The sequence below is a fragment of the Onthophagus taurus genome, chromosome 7 (genome assembly GCF_036711975.1).
Source record: "Onthophagus taurus isolate NC chromosome 7, IU_Otau_3.0, whole genome shotgun sequence".
Lineage (NCBI taxonomy): Eukaryota > Metazoa > Arthropoda > Insecta > Coleoptera > Scarabaeidae > Onthophagus > Onthophagus taurus.
Window position 1 is genome coordinate 36229843 of NC_091972.1, and position 25566 is coordinate 36255408.

The 25566-nt window shown below is 32.5% G+C and overlaps 1 protein-coding gene across 2 annotated transcripts in view; it reads left to right on the forward strand.

Moving 5' to 3' along the window:
* LOC111428558 (defective proboscis extension response 13) overlaps positions 1-25566 on the forward strand; it is a 262116-nt gene that overhangs the window by 64751 nt on the left and 171799 nt on the right. For both annotated transcript variants that reach the window (XM_023064252.2, XM_071197877.1), the window contains exon 2: positions 22187-22426. In XM_023064252.2, coding sequence (XP_022920020.1) covers positions 22336-22426 — 91 coding nt within the window. In that variant the 5' untranslated portion in view covers positions 22187-22335. The remainder of the gene's footprint in view (positions 1-22186; positions 22427-25566) is intronic.

Consider the following 25566-nt stretch of genomic DNA (forward strand, 5'->3'; position numbering starts at 1 on the left):
TCATCTTATCCTCGTGAGCCGGGTTCTCATTAAGCTCATCAACCTTAGTAATGATTGTTTGCGGTTACACTTTAAGTCGGGATTTATTTCTAGAAAAATTTAACCACGTTATAATTGGTCAATGGATGTTTACCACGTTTACTGTTCTTCCTATTATCTGTACGAAAGCACCCCTAAAGCAGTTAAAGCCTTAATTGCGACGAATAACTGTTTACCGCTTCCGTAACACCAAAAATTGCCACGTTATTGCGCGAGAAGTGCCGTAAATCCTCCCTCGTTATACCTCAAGATTTATAACACCACCGACGGTATATCTTGTTTAAGAATGATCATTATCCTCGAGAATTAGAGGACGCCAAATGGAAATTTCTTTAATTAATTAATTGATTGAACCATTATATTTCTTGGTTATGTCGCCGTTTTATCTTGATGAATGTTAAAAGCGCCGACAATCATTTAATTAAGTTAGTGTGACGGTTTGTTAGAAGTCTGCTTAAGAGGAAGTTGAATTTACTAGAACTATTAGAGCGCTGCACCTGTAAACACGTTAGAGGAACACGGTCCCAATCTGAGGATTACACGATTTAATTAAGTTCGACTACGTAGTTCTCTCATACACGTTGATAGCTTGTTATTGAAGAGTTACTTTATTAATGGGAATATTCTGAAAATACAAACATTTTAATAGACGAATCTAAAAATAGAACTAAAAGTTCGTTCGTTTGTGCACCATACCACATTTAAAAAAATTTCAAATTAACCGGTAACGGGTTTTAAATTTTTTTGTTGGTCGTTTATAATTTTTTTGATGAACTCGAAAAAAAAACTGTTTCTACTGCAATACAAACGATTCCAGGATCCAGTGATGCACTTGATCATCGTGATTCAGCCTTTGTCTTTGTTAATCTAAACCGAGTCGCAATGACGTTGACGAAGGATAATGGATCCTGCGGGACATCAAAACAAAACGCAGCGAAAAACTCCGGCAAAACCCTAGAAGCGCCAGGCAATTTTCGGTGTGATTAATTCTTGTTGAAGGACCACGTATATCGTACCAAATATTTCCATTAAAATTTCATAATTCATCCAACGCTCTCGCCCGGGCTAAAATTCAGCAATTAAGCTTTTAATTTCGAAATGATAACAAAAAAAATTGCAATATAAACGTGGAATTAAACATAATATTTTACTACTATTACTAAAAATTAGTGTTATTAACAACACCACTTTCGTGATTATTATATTTGATTAATCGAAAGAAAGGAATTCAACATATAGGTTGTCTCGATGTCGAGATATGTGTACAAACAACGCGTTTCATCAATAATTAAACAGTTGAGTTTATAATGCATTGATAAATATCCAGAATTAGGTTACCTTAATTTCCAAACTCTAAGAGAAAATCAAGGATACGTATATAATTCCACTGGCAAGACTTCAACATTACAGAAAATGTCTGGAGTTGTACTAAGTAGATACCATGCTGTAAGCAAAAATTATTCTGTTCAAGCCGTCTTCAAAAGCTTTTCTGGCTTTATAACGGGCAGACATAATACTCCCAAAAAATGATTGCGTTTACTCCACCTAGAATCCAAATTTTAAGAATATGTCTTCAATTGCATTGGCAACAATTATGATTTGAAGAAAGAGTCTATTATGTGATGGACTAGGTGTCATGCTGTAACAAAAAGTCTGCAATTGGTCTTTTCATACTTTACATTCAACAACAAAACTGGAACTGCAACCACCAGACACCATACAGTGAAAAAAAGTTGGGAATGGTTTAACCAGAGTTCAAACTTGAAAAAATACTATTTGAAATTAATTGAATTGATAACATTCTAAATTCTAATTATACTGGCAGAACTTTAGACATCAAGAAATAAACTGAAATTACATGGTTAAGATTTCAGATATTACAAAAAAGTCTGACCAAATTTCAAACTTTAAGAAAAGGTCAAAAGGAAGTTGAAAGGCCTGGCTAGTCTCCCGAATTCGAAAACGTGTCTATAACTAACATAATCAGACGTTATAGAGAAAAGAAACACGTGGAATTCTCCGAAGAAGTTAGAAACTTCAAAAAAATATATAAAAGGAGAACAAATCTGTAATTACACTGGATTGACTCCATACTTTAAGATAATGTTTGAAATTAAACCAGATCGATGCCATATTACAAGAAAAATTCCTGGAATTTCACTGATAGAATTCTAGACTATAAAAGAAGTCTCTTATTATATTAATAAATCTGCGGTCTAAATGAATAATAATCGAACATGGATCTCCAAGCTTATTAAACTCTTTGGCTTTCCCAATACGATAATCTGGTCGTGGAAGTGTTAGAAGCTCCGATTTGGAGCGAATCATAGAAGGGTCACATTTGGTGCATTTTACTTTCGTAATTTTCTGACATTTCTGGCGCTTACATTTCTCAATCCGCATTATCATTAGGCTGAATTGAAGGGATTTTCTTTTTGTGTTCTGGTTGTGGCAGTAAGATGCTAGGAGACAAGCGAAACCTTTTACTTCATTTATCAGCCTAACATAAGCTTTATACAAGTCGAAAAGTGACAGTTGATTTTTTTCCGAACACCACAGACATCAGTATATATACAGGTGTCCTGTTAAGGGTACGGAGCGGCTGTATCTCGACAATGGTAAAGCCTAGAGGTTTAGGAAAGAAATCCTTATAGGCAAAGTGGCCAAGAGAAATAGCTGGAAATTATTTTGAACTTCGTAATTCGACCGCTAGGGGGCGTAACTGCCATTGAGAAACATAAAATTCCCGCTATCTCAGAAACTTAGAAGATGAGCTATAATTTTGACAACATCATTTAATAGCCTGGATAATACCGCATCGCTTTTGTTTTGCGATATTTCTCATATCTGTCATAATAAAGGAGGGGGAGGCCAATGCGTTTTCATATGTTTACATTTTAATATGTCCTGGACCATTCATCCGATTTGAATATTTTCGGTGTTGTTTGAAAGAGCATTTTATGCTCTTTATAAAGATATTTTCAGTAAGACCGTTTGCTTTCAAACAAATAGGCTAGAGGGCGTTATCTGCAGCGATTACATATTTTTGTGATTTTTGAAGAAAAATTAAATGGAACGGTACTATTTACTTCACTGACCCTTAGTCACCTTAAAATTTGCAAAATTTTAGTGAAAACCGCATCTCAATATCGCCACTCGTTCTCGAGTTATAGAAGAAAATGTTAAAAACTCGAGAGCTATCAATCGGATCCAGTTACCTCATCGAGAAAAACAATTCACATAACCATGGTAACTGTAAACATGTCCTTTACTAACACAGAAGCGTATGATAGAGCGTATGATGATTTATTTTCAATGTTTTGAATACGATTTTCAAAGTTTTTGGTTTATTTTGTTTTATTATCATTTTTGACGTTTCATTGATCGGTTGGCTTTTAAACACGCCTCAAAAGTAGTTTTGAGGCAGTTCTAAGCTTGGATAAAGTGTGAAGGAAGGGTCTAAGTAATAACATTTTTGTGCTCTCTTATATGTTTCCTAAGGTAACTTGATCCGATTAAGATGTACGAATTTTTAACATTTTTTTCTATAATTCGAGAATGGATATAGATATCGAGATGCGGTTTTCACTAATATTTAGCAAATTTTATGGTGATTAAGGGTCTGTGAAGTAACTAGTACCGTTCCATTTAACTTTCTTTCAAAAATCACAAAAATATGTAACCGCTGTAGATAACGCCCTCTAGCTTATTTGTTTTAAACCAAGCGGTCATACTGAAAATATCTTTTAAAAGAGCATGAAATGCTCTTTCAAACAAGACCAAAAATATTCAAATCGGTTGAATGGTCCAGGAGATATTAAAATGTTAACATTTGAAAACGCATTGGCCTCCCCCTCCCTTATTATGACAGATATGAGAAATATCGCAAAACAAAAGCAAAGCGCTATTATGCAGGCTATTAAATGATGTTGTCAAAATTATAGCTCATCTTCTAAGTTTCTGAGATAGCGGGAATTTTATGTTTCTCAATGGCCGTTACGCCCCCTAGCGGGCGAATTACGAAGTTCAAAATAATTCCCAGCTATTTCTCTTGCCCACTTTGCTTATAAGGATCTTTTTCCCAAACCTATAGGCCTTACCGTTGTCGAGATACAGCCGCTCCGTACCCTTAACGGGACAGCCTGTATATCAGTATACAGGGTGAGTCAATAGTGCGGGGACGGAAGATAGTGGCTATACTATTGAAAATAAAAGAAATGTTTTTATGCCATCATATATTACCATCAAAGCTGTATCGATTAAAATTATTTTCAGCTATACAGGGTGTTTCACTATTCCAGGACCATACTCAACTTCATTTTTTTAAATGGAACGCTATGTATTTTTTTACATATTCTGATTTGCTGTCTTAAATGCTACGACTGCATATCTTGTTTTTAAATTTTGAATGCAAGGTTGCCAAGTTATTATTTTTTTTGTGAAAAAGTTTGAAAATTCAGGTGGTCACTTAAAATTCGTTATCTGCATTAATATTGAATATTGAAGATTGCAATTTGGGGTGTCGATAAACAAAGCTTGGGTCTTTCGAACACTGTTCATACTATTGGATATCATTGTACAGGGTGTTTAGCAAAAGCGATTAATTTATGCAATGTTTGGAGAACCATAACTTTGTTATTTTAAATGGAACACCCCGTATTTTTCTAAGGTTTCGGATAGCCTTATTAATTCTCTTTTATTTTTGTTAAGCATATGATATATCTAATACGTGTACTTTTTGAGAAAATTAGACTGTTTTAAAAATGTCAGTATAAACGTGATTTATTTACAAAATGTAGGCTATGGAACAACATTTTTGAACATATAAGTAAGTTTATGTCGAAAAAGATATAGGTGCAATACACAATATTAAAAAAAATACAATGAAGAATTAAGCAACAACCATTAACAAAACAAAATTAAAGTAAATGTTCAATATAGCCTCCTTGTTGTTGAACACAAGTTTCAATTCGTCTAAGAAATGAAACATTAACGTTCTGCAACATGTTTACGTTTATTGTTTCAAACGCATCGCGAATACGATTCATCATATTTGCTTTCGTCGTTGGTGGTTCTTCATATACCAAGCTTTTTACATATCCCCACAAAAAAAAATCTAATTTTGTCAAATCCGGAGAACGTGGTGGCCATCTAACAGGACCTCCTCTGCCTACCCACCGATCAACAAAAATTCTGTCTAAATGTCTTCTAACTATCCTACTATAGTGAGGTGGCGCACCGTCGTGCTGAAACCACATTCTTTGCCGAACGTTTAGTGGAACATCTCCTAAAAGTGCTGGCAGGTGATTTTCCAAAAAATTCCAATAAGATTCTCCGTTAACGTTTCCCTCGAAAAAATACGGCCCGATCAAACAAGATCCTACTATCCCTGCCCAGACATTTACAGACCATCGATGTTGGTGGTCTACTGGTCGTATAAAATGAGGATTGATAGTATCATAATAATGAAAGTTATGGCGGTTAACGTAGCCATTTTTGTGAAACGTTGCCTCATCGCTGAATAATAGATAATCAAAAAAATTATACTCTTGTTGAACTTTTTCTAATGCCCATTCCGAAAATTCTAGCCTTTTCTGGAAATCAGTTGCATCAAGTTCTTGTACTAATTGAATATGGTATGGATGAAATTTATATTTTCGTAAGATTCTTGAAACAGACGTTTGGCTGACGTTAAGCTCATTGCTTATTTTGCGTGTACTAGTGTGCGGGTTTTCAACTACCTTTAATAATACAGAAAGTTCGTTCTCTTCCCGAGTGGTTCGTTTCTCGCGATCTTTTTTTTCGTATTTGACGTGTCCTGTTCTTTCAAACCTTTCTTGAAGGTTTTCAAATGCTTCAACCCTAGGATGCCTACGCTCTGGAAATTGTTGAGCGTAAAGTCTAGAGGCAAGAAATGGATTTCGCTCTCCCGCACCCAAGAAATATACCATATCAATAAGTTCTTCTTGACTAAAATTCATTTTAATCAAACAACAGATTTTGGAAACACGTTATGAACAAACAAAGAGAAATCAAAACTTAATTGTTTGACACTTCGTATTGCTATAAAAATCTTTTCAAAGCCTACTTTTTTTTAATAAATCACGTTTATGCCGACATTTTTAAAGCAGTCTAATTTTCTCAAAAAGTACACGTATTAGAGATACCATATGCTTAACAAAAATGAAAGATAATTAATAAGGCTATCCGAAACCTTAGAAAAATACGGGGTGTTCCATTTAAAATAACAAAGTTATGGTTCTCCAAACATTGCATAAATTAATCGCTTTTGCTAAACACCCTGTACAATGATATCCAATAGTATGAACAGTGTTCGAAAGACCCAAGCTTTGTTTATCGACACCCCAAATTGCAATCTTCAATATTCAATATTAATGCAGATAACGAATTTTAAGTGACCACCTGAATTTTCAAACTTTTTCACAAAAAAAATAATAACTTGGCAACCTTGCATTCAAAATTTAAAAACAAGATATGCAGTCGTAGCATTTAAGACAGCAAATCAGAATATGTAAAAAAATACATAGCGTTCCATTTAAAAAAATGAAGTTGAGTATGGTCCTGGAATAGTGAAACACCCTGTATAGCTGAAAATAATTTTAATCGATACAGCTTTGATGGTAATATATGATGGCATAAAAACATTTCTTTTATTTTCAATAGTATAGCCACTATCTTCCGTCCCCGCACTATTGACTCACCCTGTATACATATTTTTCAATTGTTCCCGTGTTTTTCGAGACGTTACGTCTGCGATCTAGGGAATACACAATTAGTGCTCCATTATCTTCTGTTGCTAAGTACTGATATTAGTGGCATATAGCAGGAGCAACCTATGAACTGGCAGCATACAAGTATGTTTGCTCTGTGATGTATTCGAGTAAGCTTTTGTCAAACAAAATCGGTTTAGTAGTGAGATCCTGTTTAGAATTTCTCCATCGGAAATTTGTTTTAATTTTTTTAATAAGAGTTATCAAGTTACGAAGAATTTCCGCGTTCATCTTCTCGAGTCTTTTAGAATTTTAAAGAATACTTATCCAAAATATATATTACAATTGAAACGGCAACTTTCATAGTTACAAAGATCCCAAACCTTATTGCAAAATATAATCGCGTTCCTGTGGATAATGTTTCAAACTGAGATGGCCGAAGTATTTTACTATCATCTATTAATCTGCATCATAATAATAAAATGCCTCACCATTAAACAGTTTCGGTTAAGCCACCTACATTGTTTTCACTCCTAACAACATTAACTTAGCCAGATCTGATTCAGGCACCAATATCAGGACCTTCAATATAAAATAGCATACTGTTTGAATTATTTTGATATACTATTCGTTGGTATTTTAATTATTGTGTATTGTTTAGCGTAGTTCACGATTTTATAATAACTAATTTTTATTTTTATTGGATATAAAACATAAATACATAATATAAATAAATAAATATTCAAGTATTTCTATAAAATTTATCGTAGTTTTATCAAATATTCTATAATAGTGGTGCACGCTGTATATGAAGACTTTACCCTAGATTTTCCAACATGGACAAGCGTTTGATAAAGACGGAGAAGAGCAGATTTGGAACAAGGAATCCGAAAACGCATTTCAGCAACTAAATAAAACCCTGATCGCAGCGTATATTGAGTTATTTTCGAAGAGATAGAAACTTCATGCTGGGCCTAGATGCAAGTAATAAAGCCTTCGAGAACAGCTTTCTTTACTATAAAATGGACACGATAAAGTTACCGATTGTTTAATAAAGGTATTATCGATTTATGTCTAATCGTACCGTGTATCTTAAGATTTCGTAATCGTAAGATTTCGAGATGAATGGATATAGAAATATGATCTTGATATCGAGCAACTTTTGGTTAAGAGCCGTCAAATTGGTTTTTCTAAAAGACTTCTCGTTTCCTCTCGACCCGTTTTGTTGATCACATTTGCCACAATGGTAGTAATTCATTAAAATTTTAAAGAAAAGATACAGCATTGCAAGTAACCTGTAATTTGTGTTGCGATTTGGCACACAAGTAGTGTATGGAAAAATATTCGACACATATATTGTCATTTCTGCCCGACCGCCGTTTTAAGGGTAGAAATCTTCCTTTCCGATTTTGGAGATAAGTGCGATTATTTTACAAATTATTTTTACGATTGTTGCGAAATCATGTCACTAGAGGTTTTAGAGGTCGCTGATGACGAATCTGATGTCCGTTTTCAAGAGTTCAAAATGCACGGTAAAAAATGGATGTAAAAATACATTATACTACATTAAACTACAAGATTGACTTATGAAATAATACATGAATTAACAACGTAATTTTCGAAATCCAGTTAATACCAAGTAAAATTACAGGAAATTAGTAAATTTACAAAATATTACATTTTTTTAATATGAATTACACAAAGTAATGTAAACTATAGGAAAAACCTGTAAATAAATGGAAAATCAAGTAAAACAATGTAAATGTAATTAATAAATTGGGAAATCATGTAATATTATTAAAAATTACTATTACGAACATGTAAAATACGGGAAGGCCCCACCACCACGTTCTGCGTTCAGTCGGCCGAATAGCGTTGCAACTACGCACAACGCGTTGACATCGTTGTGCCGAGTACAGTCTAATAACGTATGAATCGTCGAACGTTATACGTTATACTTTAATCTGTCTATTTAGTGTTTGGTTGTTTGGTGCCCTTTAGTACGTATACAGGTTGTACACAAAGTTTTTGTGTTCCAAGTTTGCCGTTTGTTAAAATTGTAAAAGTTTACACTTTTTCCACTGTTCTTTTAATGTTTTTGTACTGTAAAACATTATAACAATGGTGGAAAAGTTATTGGCTTTCATAATTTGGACATAAAACGAATTTGGATATGTAGAATTTCCATAATGACATTCGTATTTTTACATTTATTTAAGCTTAAAATTATGTAAATGTACAGGGCTGAATAATGAATTATTACATAGCAGACGAACTACAATATTCATAGCACAAGTAGTTTTACATATAAATATAGTCATTTTTACGTGTTAACACGTGTACATTACCTGGGTTAAGAAGTAAAATTACATCAATCACAAACGAAAAGTACAAACATAGAAATGGAAAATGCGCTTGTTGATATATGTATTTATTTTGCTATTACATACGTGTAACTTTTTACATGAATATCCATGGCAATAAATTACCAGTTACTGGACCATGTAATTATTTTTTACTGTGTGGGGGACGAATTTTTTTAAAAATTGTACACCCTTGTTAAAAATTGAAAAAATGTAACAAATGATAATTTTAAGGCGATTTTCTAGGAAACGGTTAATATCGAAAACTATAGTCTTCCACACGGCGATCGGTTTTTATGACTCTGTCACTTTCCTACTGTAGTTGTAAAACTAACAAAGACGGGGTTGTAACAGGTAGTTCCCCATTGTAAAATGCTGGGATTCCTCACTCAGGGCGGCATTAAGGACCACACTTTACTGGCAAATTGTAGAAAAATAATAAGGTCATATATAAATACACATTATTCTCTTATTTGTTGTGTTTCTAATATTAAGTAAATATTTTTTCTAAGAAATGTTTTGAGAAGGCATGCCTTGTCTACTTACAAAAGAGGGCGGAGAATAATTAGATTCTTTAAAATTTTGTTATTCTATTATTTAGACATTCCTAAAAGTAATATTTTTTTCTAAGACTTTTATACTAGTTTTTATAATTAAATTTTAGTTGTTATAACTAAACTTTGGTTTTTAATTAAATTTTAGTTTAAAAAAATTTAAGTTCTACCCTGTCCTTGTATGACTGTCATAAGTCTTTTCAGGTACTCGATGGGGCAAAAATCACCCCGGCTTTTATTTATGACTGTCATAAAAACCGATCTGGATGTGGAAGAGTATACCCCTAACAGTAACGAATCATGGAAACTCATCACTACAAGTAGTGATGCAAGTAACTATCAAACCTTTCTTATTGTTAGCGTTACCCAGAATGCAGGACGTGAACGTGATAGGGTTCTCATTCTAATAGGGTGTTTTTTGAATAGTAGTCCCCTTTGCCTCTCACGATTCGGGGTGCTTTTTGACCTATACTTTAAAATTAGTACAGTAATGTGGAGAGTTGTCGTTTGTCGCCGTAAAGAAGTGCTGCATGCACATTGAAGTCAAACACCAAGCACATTTAATTATTGCAATATCAATGCAGAGTTCACACAAGTTATTGTAGTTTTTGAAACAGCAGTATTAAAGACTGTATTTTGAGCATATTGTTCCGTAAATATAAATTTATAAATTTATTATACAGCATAACAATGGCAGAAAATTGTCTTAAAAAATTCTTCCAATACCTAAAAGTATAAATGTTTAGCGGCTGAATGAATCCAGTTATCCCAGTCTTTATCAATATTGAATTTAGGTGTGAATGTTTTATAAACAACTACACAATTTGAAACGATGAAGGGGATATATTAATTTATTTCTGTGCTACGATCGTTTCTACCAATATGTTGGTCTTCATCACTTCTAAAACAGATGTACGAAGTTTGTTAATTATGATACATTTTAACTTTTGGAATGTATTGACTTTCCTTTTTATTTTTGTCTGTTCTTATTCCCTACCTGACTGTTTTTACATGACTACATCTTTATACAGCCACCTCTGGGTTATTACATTAGTACATGTTGCTCCGATCGATTAAATCATGTGAGATCATCAGGTTAATATTCGGAATTAACAATGAATTCTATTGCTGCTTTACGATGTTACGCGTTTTTTCAACTCTCCATTTGTAACACTTTAAGATGGTAAATATTAATACTATAAAATGTATCATAACCAACAAACTTTGTACATCCTTTTAGAAGTATCTGATGAAGACCATATTGAACATATTGGTCGAAACGATCGTAGCACAGAAATAAATTAATTGCATTTGAAATTGTGTGGTTTTTTATAAAACATTCACACCTAAATTCAACATTTACACGATGAACACTAGCGAAATTTATCAATATTGTCAATTTTTTTTCAGTCTGGCCAATTCAAGAATCTAACAAAAAAAAAACAGAGTTTTCGCGGGTGTTTGGTAAAAAAACGTGTTTGAACCAATTAATGGCAAGATTGTTAGGACGGATGTTAATTTACCTAATTTGCAATATTGTCTGCTTTGTTGTTTACAAAGTTTTTACAGTTTCCATGATTCGTTATTGTTAGGGGTAGTTTTTGATATTAACCGTTTCCAGAAATCCGCGTTAAAATTATCGTTTGTTACATTTTTTTAATTTTTCGCAATTTTTAACGAGGGTGTACAACTTAAAATTCTGAATTCTTGAAAACGGATTCGTTATCAGCGACCCAAAAACCGCCAGTGATATGATTACGCAACAATCGTAAAAATAATTCGTAAAATAATCGCACTTATCTCCAAAATCGGAAAGGGTGATCTCTACCATTAAAACGACGATCGGGCAGAAATGACTATATACGTGTCGGATATTTTCCATACATTACTTGTATTCCAAATTTAAAAAAATCGCCATATGCAGCGATAAATGGCATAAATGGCAGTTCCCTAGTGTTACTTGTAAGTAGGATGTAGCCAGTTCTTCAGTAATCTATTCGTAGTGTCCCAAAGATATGGATTAACTACATATGAATTATATTAACATATAGAACATCAAATGTTCGGATTATGCACTAAATGTAAAAAGTAATTCCTCAAAAACTAAAAGATATCTTGAAAATCCGTTTCTTTCATTGGAAAGCTTATAACTTGTATAACAAGTGCTGACAATTTCATAACGATTTATGAAAATTTCAATTTATTATGATTTTTTGAAAATTTTGAATATTTACTTTACCCGAAAAATGAATAAATGTCTTCTGATGTTTAAAAATTAATATCTCAAAAACTAAAAGATATATTAAAAACCCGTTTCTTTCATTGTAAAGCTAATAATTTGTATTGCAAATAATTTCAATTTATTATATTTTTTTTTAAATGAATGAAAATTAAGTAGTTTAACCCGAAAAATGAGTAAATGTCATAATCTTTAAAAATTAACAAGTTTATAATTTGTATAAAAAATATTGAAATTCGTTTCACTTAAACTCAACAATTTCTTAACGATGAAAATATTGTGTATAAATATATAAACAACATCTATTTTTGCGGAAGATATGGAGAGAGCAAAAATTTTGTTGATTAAGAAAGTTTAACCGAATCCACTTCCTAATATTGTTTGTAGTTTGCAAGTACTTATAATTTGGGGAAGCAAATGAAAGAAACTACCAGCCAGCGCTGCTTGCCGGAATATTAAAATCGATTACCTTGATTCACTCTATGAATGGGAAAAGTAAACAATAAAGATGAGGAGTTTTAATCCCTTGTGTAAGGAGTAGAGCAATTCACTTCAATGTTCTATGAAATTTTTGTTCTGAGGTATTTGACTTTTAGAACATTAATCTTTTTTTAAAATCTTTATTTTGTTTAAAAGTTTTATAAAAAAATCATCAAATTTTCTCTTTTTAACTTTCTCCCTTCCATTAAAATACTTCACCAAAAAAAATAAGTTCAATTTTATCGCTCCCCAACTTTTTTTATTCCCTCTGACCTAAATACAAACACATTTTCTCTTCGCTCCCTTTCGAAATCAGAGGGGTAACCTCTTTCGATTTTATTATTTAATTCCAGAAGCCTCATCTATCACGTCAACTCGACAGAGCCAATTTCTCAAAGCGTCCCTCCTTTGCAACATTTCGGTCGTTTGTTGGTAAAAATTTAAAAGAGGCTGCAGCAATTTTCGCGAAAACCCGCGGGATTTTCGGTATTAAAGTAGTTTGGGAAATCGATATAGGTGGTTTGCACAGAGTTGCGGCATGGCAATCTTCCTACCATATCGCAATCTACGGGGCGATGCATCATCTTGGCGTATTTGTCCGATTAAGTTAACGTCAATTTCGGGCAACGACGACATAGCAAGAATATTATTGAGATTTATCGGTTTAAAAATGGAACGAGGGCAACCGGACAAACGGGAAAATAAATAAAATTAAACTTGTATATCACAAAACCAAGTTAATTTAGTTTATTTCTACAAAATCAACTATTTTAAATCTCAATATGTATTTTATTTTGTATTGTTTTGGGTTCTATATGTAATAAAGCTCGCAATAACAATGTTCGAATTTTTTAAATATTGAATTGTTACCATATTAATTCTTTTTTGTATATGTTGGTATTACAAAAAAAAAAAAATTTTTTTATATTCCTAAATTAAATTAGATGAAAACCCTGGAATTTCTACGACATTCTATTTCGTGGACGAAGCTATTCGCGATCCTGCCGTTATTGAGCTGAGGCGGAGGTCACGTTGCTCATATTAAGGACGCCACAATGCCATTCTCTAGTTTTCATTTAAACGTAGACGACAAAAAAATCGTTTCGACGTGCAGCATCAATTTGTTCGGTTCCCCCCTATTAATAAACATCGAGCCCGGTTTGTTTTATTTGACTTATATAAATGTCAATCAAGCATAATTTTCCGCATCAAATCGATTTTCCCGCCGGGCTTTTTCATAACCGATTGATGTGTCGCTCGCGCTAAATAGCTTTTTAGTTCCCTAAAACCCCCACATCTAACGTAAAAGTTAACTAGCATGCGATGTTTCTGCGGAGTTTCAACGAAAAGCCTGGCGACTTACGCTCAATTTTCGTTCGTGCTAATACCCTCGAAACACGTGGCTTTTTAATAACTGCAGTCCAGGCACCTTTTAGCCGTCGAAAGCTAGCGTGGATTAAAAGCTCCCGTTATCAAGCTTTTCCTGCCCGTAAACCCCTTTAAGTTTCGTCGAAATATTAGTACCTTCATATTGCACTACGCTACGCTGAAATTTAAATACAAGCGAGCTTTGTAGTTAGATCTATTATAAGTACATCTTTGCTTTTGACTTTGTAACTCATAATTAAAGTTGTGGACAAATACTTCAAAAATTTATTGCTTCGTAAAATATAGAGTTTTAGAGAGGTTTGGTGCAAATTGATTCATTCGCCGTTGAACTGACGTGAAATTAATCACGTGGGTACCCTGGCCGGAGCCAAATCGTAGATTGGTAACCGTTCCAGGAAGGTTCCAGGGGGATCTAGCACGGAAGGTTTCGATTATCGGGAAATACACCATTAAATAGCTACGGTTCTATCAGACATGGTCTGTGTACACTTCACCTATTATTAATAACTTGGGTACTGTGAAATAGGTTAATTCACGTTCCGTACGTCACATTTTGAATTAAACATTAATCGGTCACCGACGAGATACAATTCGTATTTGAGTTTATGTTGAAATTATGTTAAATTGGCGTGTAATACCGACGAGAGGTGCGAGTAGGATTATTCCAAATATAATATAATTTCAAAATGGAACTTCGGGTCTTGGTCAGGAAAATAAACCGAAGATTAGATATTTCGAGTTGGTTTTGCTTAACCAAATCATTATGATTAATGCACTCCAATAATATACAACCAATCAGAGTAACGATCGTTTAAAATTTCGACCAATAAGGTGATTTTTTAAGTGGATAAAAGTTACCTAGGTTTTTCAACTGAATAAATCACACGTGATATTTTATAACTGATAAAAACGCGACTACCATATATGTATTGTAATGTTTTTCCAAATGGACCGCAAATAGTCCCTCTTCTTTTGAAAAGAATTATTTTAATGAAAACAACATTACTAAATTTTATAATAATTTGTTTTTTATTAAATTGAAAAAATTTAAATATTTAAACAGAATTGTCGAATTATCTCAAGGTTAAGGCAGGTTCTGGTAACACTGTCAAGACAAACATGTGCACAACTTAAGGTGCAATGAAATTGGGTTGTTGTCGACAAAATTAACAAAATTTACTGATTATATAAACAAATATTCTAAATTAGTTGATTCGAAGTAATATTTATCAACTCGGATATGTTATGGTCTTAAACAACTCGTCAAATATTAAATTAATTAGGAAATTGTAATCGTAATCTCAAAATTTATATTGAACTTATCAAGAACTTCTCGTATTGAAGGTAAGAAGAGTCTTTTTCTTTAAAAAATGTATCAACAAAAACAATAAATTATAAATAAAAATAACTTAGCCAATTTGTTTCTATGGGAACCTCAAACTCAGAATAATATTTTCTTCGTGACAGGAACAGTTGGATTCAGGATTGAGAACCAATTTTTCTCTTCACTAGTGATGATGGTTTCTACCAGAAACGGAACCAATTGCTTTACTTGATCAGGAGCGATTTAATCGTTTCTTCGAAATTTTTGAACAGGAGCGGATATTTTTCTTTAATAGCAACAGGATGAATTGTTTTTTCAGAGTTGAACAGGAACGGATATAATTTTTTTAACTCGTTGACACGTTGATTTAATTAATTTTCAGCAGAGCAAAAAAAATTTGTGTGTTTCTTTAGACAACAGGAAGCACACTCTTTTTGTTGATAAATTCCGTTTTTCGGATGTTAAATTTCCAAATAACCTCTCCTGATTGGTTAAATTTATGGATTTGGAATTTGTGTCTTAGTTTTTTCAATGTAGCCAACTTTGACATTTGAAATGTCTCTAATTCAATTTGTCAAATTATTTAAATTTTTTAAATTATTTATAATTATGCGTGATATTTCGTAATTTTGATGCTCTTTTAAAACAATTTTCAAATATCCATTCATTTTCTTATGATCTCAACGATAAATTTTCCAATATGTTCAAATTAATTTTGTAAATTTTCATCCAAATTTCATTATTCCATACAAATATTAATTATTTTCTTTGTTAACCAAGTTAAGTTTATCGTTCTAAATAGGTTTGATCCGGGTAGATAAAGATTTAAATAAATAATTTTGAAAAATTTAAATTGAGGTTATCCGGTATCGAATCTTTAAAATTACTTCGCATCGACTTTACAAGTGATAGTTTAGGATTAGAACATTAAAGAACAATAAAATGTACCGAAATTCACTAGCGTATAGTATCTAACATTATTTTATAATTGTTCAAAAAAAAAAACTCTTCTACGATCAATACGATAATCAAACAAGACTAAACTACTGCTAAACGGTTATTATTTATTACAGTAATTGTCGTGTATTAATCTCCCTAAAATACGCTCGAGCTTAATTTTAAATCAGGTTAATTTTATTTTTAATTCACTCAAGTTTTGTTACCCTTTGGAAATAACTCTCAATCAAAATCAAAAGGTAAAATCGCTCCAGCTAAAGCTGTCGCGATTTTATCATGCTTTTGATTTCGAGTTATTTCCATGGTAACAAAACTTTCGTGTAAAAATAAAATTATCCGATTAAAAGTCAAGCTCTTGTGTATTTACCCCCGATTAAATTAATGAAGATATATTTTAAAAGCTTTTTTTTTAATTAAGCATGCTGAAAAGCACGTGAAAGCATTTTTAAAGCAAATTTTATTGTTATTTAATTTGTAGGAAATTATTTTCTTTTATGTTCCAAATGTTTCGATCAAAACATTGACCTTCTTCAGGTATAATTACCAATAAAATACAAAATAAATTTATTGTGCAGGATGTCCCAATTTCGTTGTCCGCATAGGCTATCTCCGAAACTAAAAGAGATCGAAATAAAGTAGCTTACAAGTCATGATCTCGTTTTTCGAGAAACTGCTAATGTCGAAAACTCCGAATATCTCACTTATTACCGAAGATGGAGTATTGTAATTAAAACATTGTACGGACAACTTTTTACTAAGAACTCAGTGGCGTAGGTATAATTTTTTCCCCATCTTTCATTTTCGAGATTATAGAAGGAACTTTATTTTTTTAAATGGAATCCATAGTTGGCTATGACCTAAAATAATTTGGTATTTTCTTCTGATAATATTTCTTATAGTTTTAAATAATTAACAAAAATTCCTTTTATTCTATCTAACACTAATGTATGTATTTAAAAGTTAATGTTGATTTAAAACAATGTTTCCAATTATTTCCAAAGTGTGTATTCAAAAATTTACTAACAACTTTGGCATTATGTGTTGGTGCTCCGTCATGTTGAAAATATATCATTTGAATTGATTTCATACTTTATGTATACAGTGTATGTGTAACGTATTCAAAATTTTGTCGTGCTCAAAACTTTTACTACAAATATCTCAAAGATTGTCCGATGAGTAACAAATCTTTCTGTTTCATAGATTAATTTTTGCTTACAGATCTTTCGCTTTATCGTTTTGTTACGATTATCTCGACTATACTGTTAACGAATTAAAATTCAGCTTTATAAGATAGTAAAAACATAATGATGATTTCAATAATCTAAGAATTGGTTTTATTAATATTTTATTAAGCTATTAATTGACCAAGTTATTTAAAAACGGTTGTAATACAGTTAAAATCAAAGAAATCGTAAATGTTGCAAATATAAACAAAATGTTATTAGAAATGTAATAATCAATACAATTTATTTTATATTTTAGACGATAGGATTGAGCACTTCGACAAATAATTCTTCTATGATATTTAATTTTTTGTAAATCCTTCACTTTCAAATTTTCCTGAGAAACATTATACAAATTTAATAAAAGTCTGTTCCCCATTGAAATTGTTTTCGTCACATTATAAACATATAACAACAGAATGGTCTATGTTTCCGCCACAGCGGTAACAATAAAAACCGGTGCCGATTCGGTCATTAAAAAATAAAGAATAAAAAACCAAGAAAATTAATATAACAAGAGTTTAATTACTCACCAAAATATAACAACAAAAGGAAAATGTTAATAAACGAATGAGTAACAAAATAGTTAGCGAAAAGGACGAAGAAAATATAATTGCATGTAAGAATGCGCACAAACGAAAAGCGGAAGAGATACTAGCGATACTGGATCTCTTTTAAAGTAATGCGCGAAGAAGTTTGATAATGCGTAGGTGGGGGTGCGAATTACAGCGAATTACATTGCGAATTAAAAGTATTTTAAATAGTTTAGCGCGGACTAAACAGTTTAGAAAAACAGTTTGTTAGCTTTTATAAATATATCAATATCCCTATTACTCACAACTCGTATAATAACTGATAAGCTGTATCTTATTTTATCTTCGCTAGTAGTAGTGAACAAAATTAAGTATAAAATAAAATATAATAACATCATTTCAAATAAAGTCTTAAACAATTAACAATAAAGTTTTCTCATTTTGAAACAAAATATATGTTTTGTTATTCTAAATACAGTTAGTTTTTTAATGCCATATGAAATTTATATACTAATTAGTTGCTTTTATGACTATGCATTTTTAAATTAAAAGTTCGTACCATTTTAAAACTAAAGTATTTTTCTTTGAATGTAAAAATTTACTTATTTGCTTTTACGGTTATAACTTTTTAATTTAAAAGTACTTTAGATTTTAAACCTAATCATTTTTTTAATATGAGGGGATGTGTTTAATAATAAATAAAAAACTTATTACATTTAAATAATCTTATTTTATTTCTATTTAAAAATAAATAAGTGATTCTAATAACTAGTATTTATCAACTTTTTAAGTACATCAAAACAAATGTGCTGAGCTTAGCTATGCAACTTTAAATTTATTTAAATCAAAGTATTGTCACGTTTTAATTTATGTTATAAATCGAATTAAATGAGCATTCTTGCAAGTATACTTTCCAATTCTTTGAATCTCCAATAAATACCTTCAGTAGCGTAAATGATCGTTGGATCCTATTAAGAATTGTTGTATGCCTGGGTAAGTAGCCCACGCCGGGTAAAAGCTTATTACTTCTAATATAAGTATCAACTAAATTAATAAAAATACACTTGATATCGTAATAAAGTTAATTTTTGAACCAATTACGACTTCCATTTTAGTTAAACGATTTAAAATATCAACCCAAGCTTTTGTTTAACTTACATTAAACTGGTAAATGAAGTAAATGTTTGCCGATAATGTTTGAACCAGTGTAATGATTATTATACAGTATGTTCACGGAAAAGATGTTGAATAGGAAAAACCTTTTTATTTTTAATTTTATCGACAAAAGTTAATTTTGATAAAAATTTTTGCTAGTTCTTAGAGTAAGATTGGGATAGAAACATTTAACATATTTTATACGCGGTGTTCAGAAAACTGAAAAAACTTTAAATGGTACAAGAGTAAAGTGCATTTATTTGAGAAGATAAGGCAATAAGTTGCTAGGAAAAGTTGTTCAAAAGTAAAAGGTAGTCTCTAATACCAATTTTCGAAAAAATCGGCCTACTTTTATTTATTTGTGATTATTTTTGTACTAGTAGGCATTTGTACTAAATTCATAGTAGATTTATACTGTAAAAAGCTGTATTATATTTAAATAAATCTTCTTTAATCTGGATTTTTAAGCATTGACCTATCTTATCATACAAATTGAAGTTGATTTGGTAAATACCGCTAAGTTCGAAAGAGTGAAATTCATGTTTGTTGTTAATAAGAAATTGCCCTTATTTTCTGTTTTAAAATCTGGTATAAGTTGGTATAATCTGGTATGTTAATAGACCTGCTATAAACTCTATTATAAATTACCTGGCTATCTTTCATATTATTGCCATTATTAAAACCTATTTTTATGCATAATAATGTTTGTTGGAAACTTAAAATTTGCTGGTTCCTCTGAAATCTTTTATAACCTCACAAGGTTGGAGATTAGCTATAGCAAGAAATCTATAGGTTTAAAGTTAAAAACTCGGCCCACTTCTGTACCGGAAAAACGCCGTTGGTTTTCATTGATCATAACATCAAGATCAACGTTGTCAGCTATCAAAAGCGAGTTTTACGAGACGTTCCGAAGCCATGGGTGGCGGAACACTTCGGTCAACAAGGATTCATTTTTCAACAAGATTGGGCGTTGTCACATTCGGCCAATTCGACAATCGCCATTTGCGAAGAGCTGTTTCCGACTTTTGGGGCAAAAAAAAAATTTGTCGCCTAATTCGCCGGATTTTAACCCAATGGATTATTCCGTTTGATTCATCTTTGACTAATAAATTTCAGGAACACGATACGCCGTCGTAGTAGCGCTCAAAACGGTTCTGCTACGCGCGTGGGTCGAGATTACGGTAGAAATGTGTGCGAGCGTCGGAAATTTTCAAAAACTACTAATACATAATTTTTTAATTATTAGTTATTTTGATTTTTAATTAAATTTAGTGTTATTGTTTTCATAAAAAATTTTATTTCTTGTATGTGTTGTTTTATCGAATTGTGTGATAGTTATAGCCTATTGAAATATTTAAAAAAATATTCGGGAATGTTTTGAACACTCTGCAGTTGTTCCGTGATATAGCATCCACAATTTCTGAATTGGTCTGCGATTGGCGACTGATTGGGGACTTTTTATTCTTCTATGTACAATGCAAAGGAAAACCTTCAATGTGTACACAGGCTCATTATACTAATCAATCTGTATTCGTCGTTTTACCAGCTATGTCTTCGGAACTGATACAAAAACAGACTTCAGCCACTATTCGGGTATTTCACCAGTAGTTTACACAGCGTTAAAAAACTTTGGGCATTAATGTGGTTTTTGTGGATCATATCAGTTGCTATCTTAGTTTTGGCTGATTATATAACTTCACACTTTAAGATTTCTGTTCCTTCATCTTGATTTACATTACGTTGTATGTCTGACCTGTCGTCTTCAAGCAATTCGATTACATATTTACTCCATGTTTCAAGAACTTCTCGTCCAACAACAATAATTTTACCTACATCATCTACTAATATATGTGACAATATCTTCCCGAACATTCTTGTAGGTACATGTGGCACATGTCATGCTTTTTTTCGAACTCTTCATTTTCCCAATATCTATCCGCCATTCACTTCTCGTTAGCCGATCGCATTTTTTGTTTTATTTCTTTTTGCTTTCTTCTGTTTTCCTCTGCGTGGTCCTTCCATTGTCTTCTTTGTTCTATAAAGTTTAGTATTTCTTCCGTTATCCATTGTTTCCTTTGCCTATCCGTTACTCTATGTTCTTCCAATACCTTGGTCATATGTTCACGTAACAATGTCCATGTTTCCATGACACTTTCGGTTGCTCTCATTTCTTTCATGTCGTTTATGTTTGTATACATCCTTTTTAATTTTGTTTTTGTTAACGTCCGAAGTAATGGGTTTTTTTTGAAGGTGTTTCTTCTGTATCCGTTTGTTTGACTTTTACGTCGGTGACTAAATAATTGTAGTCAGAGCCGTTCGTTCATTACTTTCTCCTACGCTATACTCCCCCACTAGATTTAACACATAACCGTTACTAATTTTGGCATTATAATTACAATTAAATATGTGATTTCGTTAGATTTTAAGCTTCACTTCATTGCTATACTTTTTTTCTGCAGTAGGGAAATATATCTGTAATCGGTTTATATTAAATGGAGATGCGTGTAGTCGTAAGAGTATTATTCCTCGATTTTCAATGTTATGAAAATTCCTACTCGATTTCGACGAGTAATACAATATACGTCTTTGTGCTGCTTGTTCCTGCTCCAGGCGATCGTACTTTATTCACATCTATGAATGACAATTTCAAGAGTTTAGTCTGTAGAACAAGGTTTTCGAATTTTCCAGCAGCATAAATTCTTCTGACATTTCAAGTGCCTATCTGAACAGTAGATTTTGTTTTTTGGTCCGGAAAATCTTAGAACCCTTTGTCCACAAAAGGGCTGCCCGAGACTAGGGGCCGAGACTGGAAATGTTAACAGAGTGACTTCCCGTTGCCTTAGCTACTATGTTTGGTTAGTAAAGTTTATAATATGAAATAACAAGCATTTTACAGCAAATTGAATCTTGTTTTTATACGCTATATACAATTCCTTCATTCATACAACTCCCAATGGGAAGATTTTTTAATTAAGAATACTATAATGATTGACGAAAACACTAAATTTCAAACATTGTATCTCAAATACTTATTGAGAGAAATACTTAATTGTAGAAAGTTATTTTCTTATTGTGTTTGGTTGACAAAACTTTAAATGAAAAAAATCCTGGTACAAGAACTTTAAAATATTGCATTTAAGAATAATTGGAAAATTTTAATGTAATAAAATCCTTATATACGTTTTTATTTTTATTTTAGGTAAAACAAAGACAATTACAGTGAGGACTTTTTAATGAAGTAACCGAAAAACTCTAAAATGTACGAGAGAAAGATTGAAATATCTCTTCATGACAATTGGATGTTGGAATTTCTCATGAAGCTTTACATCAATAAAGGATAGTGATCTCATGGGAGTTACGGCAGTCATGGGCAAGGAGCTATGGCGTTTCATGTTGGTTTTTCTTTGGTTTCACTTCCCCACAGGGATTTTCACGCAAGGTAAGTTTTGAATTTTGATCCGGTTTAACGTTTGTTAATGCGAAATGCGGAGGTTTTCGCTCTGTTTCTACACCTAAAGTTTGTTTGTCGGTCAGTTGGTCCTTCCGTGGCCATTAGGGATAAACGTTTGCACACAATGGCACTGCCTATTATTTCCAGTCAGTTGCGATTTATCAAAGCACCGGCAATTGAAATAAATAACGTCGACCGGACGCAATTTACAAACTAACGTGGCAAACGGCACCGGCAGTGGCGGCCACGAACTCACTCGAGATCATAATTTTCCACGTTAACGCTTTTCATTCGAATAACTCCAACAATGGTCTCGTCGAAACCTAGGGGCTGAACATGATGGTTATTAATTTCACGGATTGGGATGAGAGAAAAACAATAATAAAAAAATGTCCAATCAAATTGTTCATTTGTAGAAAATCAATTTTTTGGATGCCGATGTTTTAACGCTTTAATATTCGCAGTAAAATATCCTATTCAATTTTCCCTCATAATGCAACGAAAAATTTAATTAGTTTTGGGAAATCAAAAAATGAGAAATAAAATCTTTTAACATAATATGTATTGTATGTATCACTTGTGTACCATTGTAGGTACTTATCATTTTCTACATTTTGCTAAATCTTGTTCAAAATTTTATGATAATGTATGAAGAAATTTGTGATGTTTGGATAATATACGATACTTCCAGATACATTCTGCGTTTTGTAAGCAACAACTTCTTTTTTAGTCTTTCCGAAATACTTACCTTGAATGTACTCTCTAAATGAGAAGGTGTGAATAGATATGGTTGTGAGTAAATGCAGCCTTGGCGAAACCTATGCATGAGCATTTTTCTGAAGCTTAAGCTTTGTTGATTAGTCCCAGAATACGCGTAGGATGGACTCAAATCCACTTGGTGCGAAATCTGTTCTCCACACCCATCCCACACTTCTTAATCAAGGTACGAAGGAGCTGTTTCCCGACATAGATATTACAAATATTCCTCAATTGAACCTCATTTACACTTCTTAGAAGTTTGAGATGTTACAGGAGGAAGTTCGTTAGTATCTGATACCAAGATTTTATAACTTATTTCATTAAAAAATAGCAAATCTTCATATAAATAGCAGAATAAGTACCCTATGAGCTGAGCTTGAAAGCTGTAATTAAAAGAGTTTCTGAAGTACAGCGATTTCCAAGGAAAACAATACGTGATCATATTAAGAGTGGATCACAGATCAGATAGCTTGGGCACAACACATATCATAGTACAGAAATGGAAGACGAAGTCTATGTTCGATTGAGCGAGGTTGGTATACCGATAACAGGAAATATTTTGTACAACCTTAGTTATTCGATATGTCAAAGCGGTCTGCAGGTAGAAAGTGGCTACGATTATTCTTGTAACGCTATCCGGAGGTAAGTGCAAAAAATGACCAAAAAATTATTCCTGGCCGGGCTATGAAATTAAACAAAGTATTAATGCGAAAAGATGTTATGACAAAACCTGAAAGAATCTATAAAATTAATGTGAAAGATCATCATCGGGAAATTATTCTAGCAAGAAGAAGTGAAAAAAGAGTGCATTTAGGTGCGTCTGAGCATATGGAAAATGAGCTATTCTATCTATGGTGTTCTTCAAAGATCAGCGAGGGAAACCATCTGGAACAGAAACTGTCATGAGCGACAGTTACTGTATGATAACGGCTATTTTCATCAGATGACTTAACCATATTGCCCCATATAAGTTAGCCGGAGAAGTGGGGCTAATATTCAATGGAGTGTCATCTCATCTGGATGTAAACATAACAAGTGCTGATGATAAACATTATGTCACGTTATTTTGTCTTTCGAGTAATATACCGATGAGTTGTAACCAAGCAGTCTTCAATCCATTTCAAATCGTTTACGATGTAGAAATTCTGTTGTTCTATGATACAAATAAAACCAGCAACTTGAGGAAAAGTTATTTGGAATATAATATGGAATACAATAGGGCGTGGAAAAGAACTTTGAGAGTATACAACAAAAAGAGTGGCTTCACTGAAATCTATCCGTTCGACCCTAACGTTATTCCTGCTGAGGTTTTTGTTTCTTAAGTTATGTCTCATACAACAGATGAGACATAGTTTTCAGTGTGTGTAACTCCAAGGGAAGAAGACTCATCTACTGACTTCAGTAAACCTGAAAACAATCTCTGCGTCTCCTCCTTGGTGCAAATAGTACCATTGGAAAAAAAGTCTCACTAACTACAGTTTCAACCAGAATAGCAACAGATCAATGTTTGATGAATCAAGTACTGATCTAACCCGATTTTAAGCAATTTTCTCCACACCAAAGCGAAAGCGCCCACAGGCTATCAGACGTAAGTCACTAAATTATAAAGATAGCTTAATCGCAATTTCACTCTTCAGTCAGAAGGGAATAATTTGATTCTTTTTAAACAGTTAATAATATGTTATAATTATTCATGACTCACTCCCTTACTAATTACACGAAATGTACTCGGTATTACTTCGACCATCAAAATTTCATTAAAATTTTAACAACTTTTTCGGTGCCCAATTCAACACGCAGAAAGTTTTCCTAACTACCCTTAAACTTTCTTGTTACATCGCTCTTTAGAAGTAGCGACGAGAATCCGTATGAATATTCATCGCTCGGCCTTGTGTCGTTTAATCATTACAAAAGTGGTGTTGACTTCCAGCGCTCGCCGTTTGACCCCTGTAACAGTCGGACACGAGTTTCATTACAATCCCTTTTCCCTTAGGGTTAATTGAATAGGGGGGCTTTGTTTTGACCCCTTTTTATTTAATAACAAATCTAAAAAAAAAGTCGCCTAGAGCTCGCCACCAAGACTTTTCATGTGGCTTAATTGAATCTTTTTCAACCAGGAAATTAAACGTGGGCTTTTCCGATGGTTGAATGCTCACTTTCATTTTAATTTTTTTTTGTTTTTCATTTCATTCTGGAATAACATTCTTTGTTACTAAGTTAAAAGTCGCTTTTAATCCATTCTACAAGTTTTGTAGTTTCAAAAAATTAGAATGGTATTTAATTTGGTTTGATAAATGTTAATTTAAAAGATTTAGTTAAAAGGTCAACCCAACAAAAAGTAAGGTCGATTCACCCTTGGGTGGTAATTA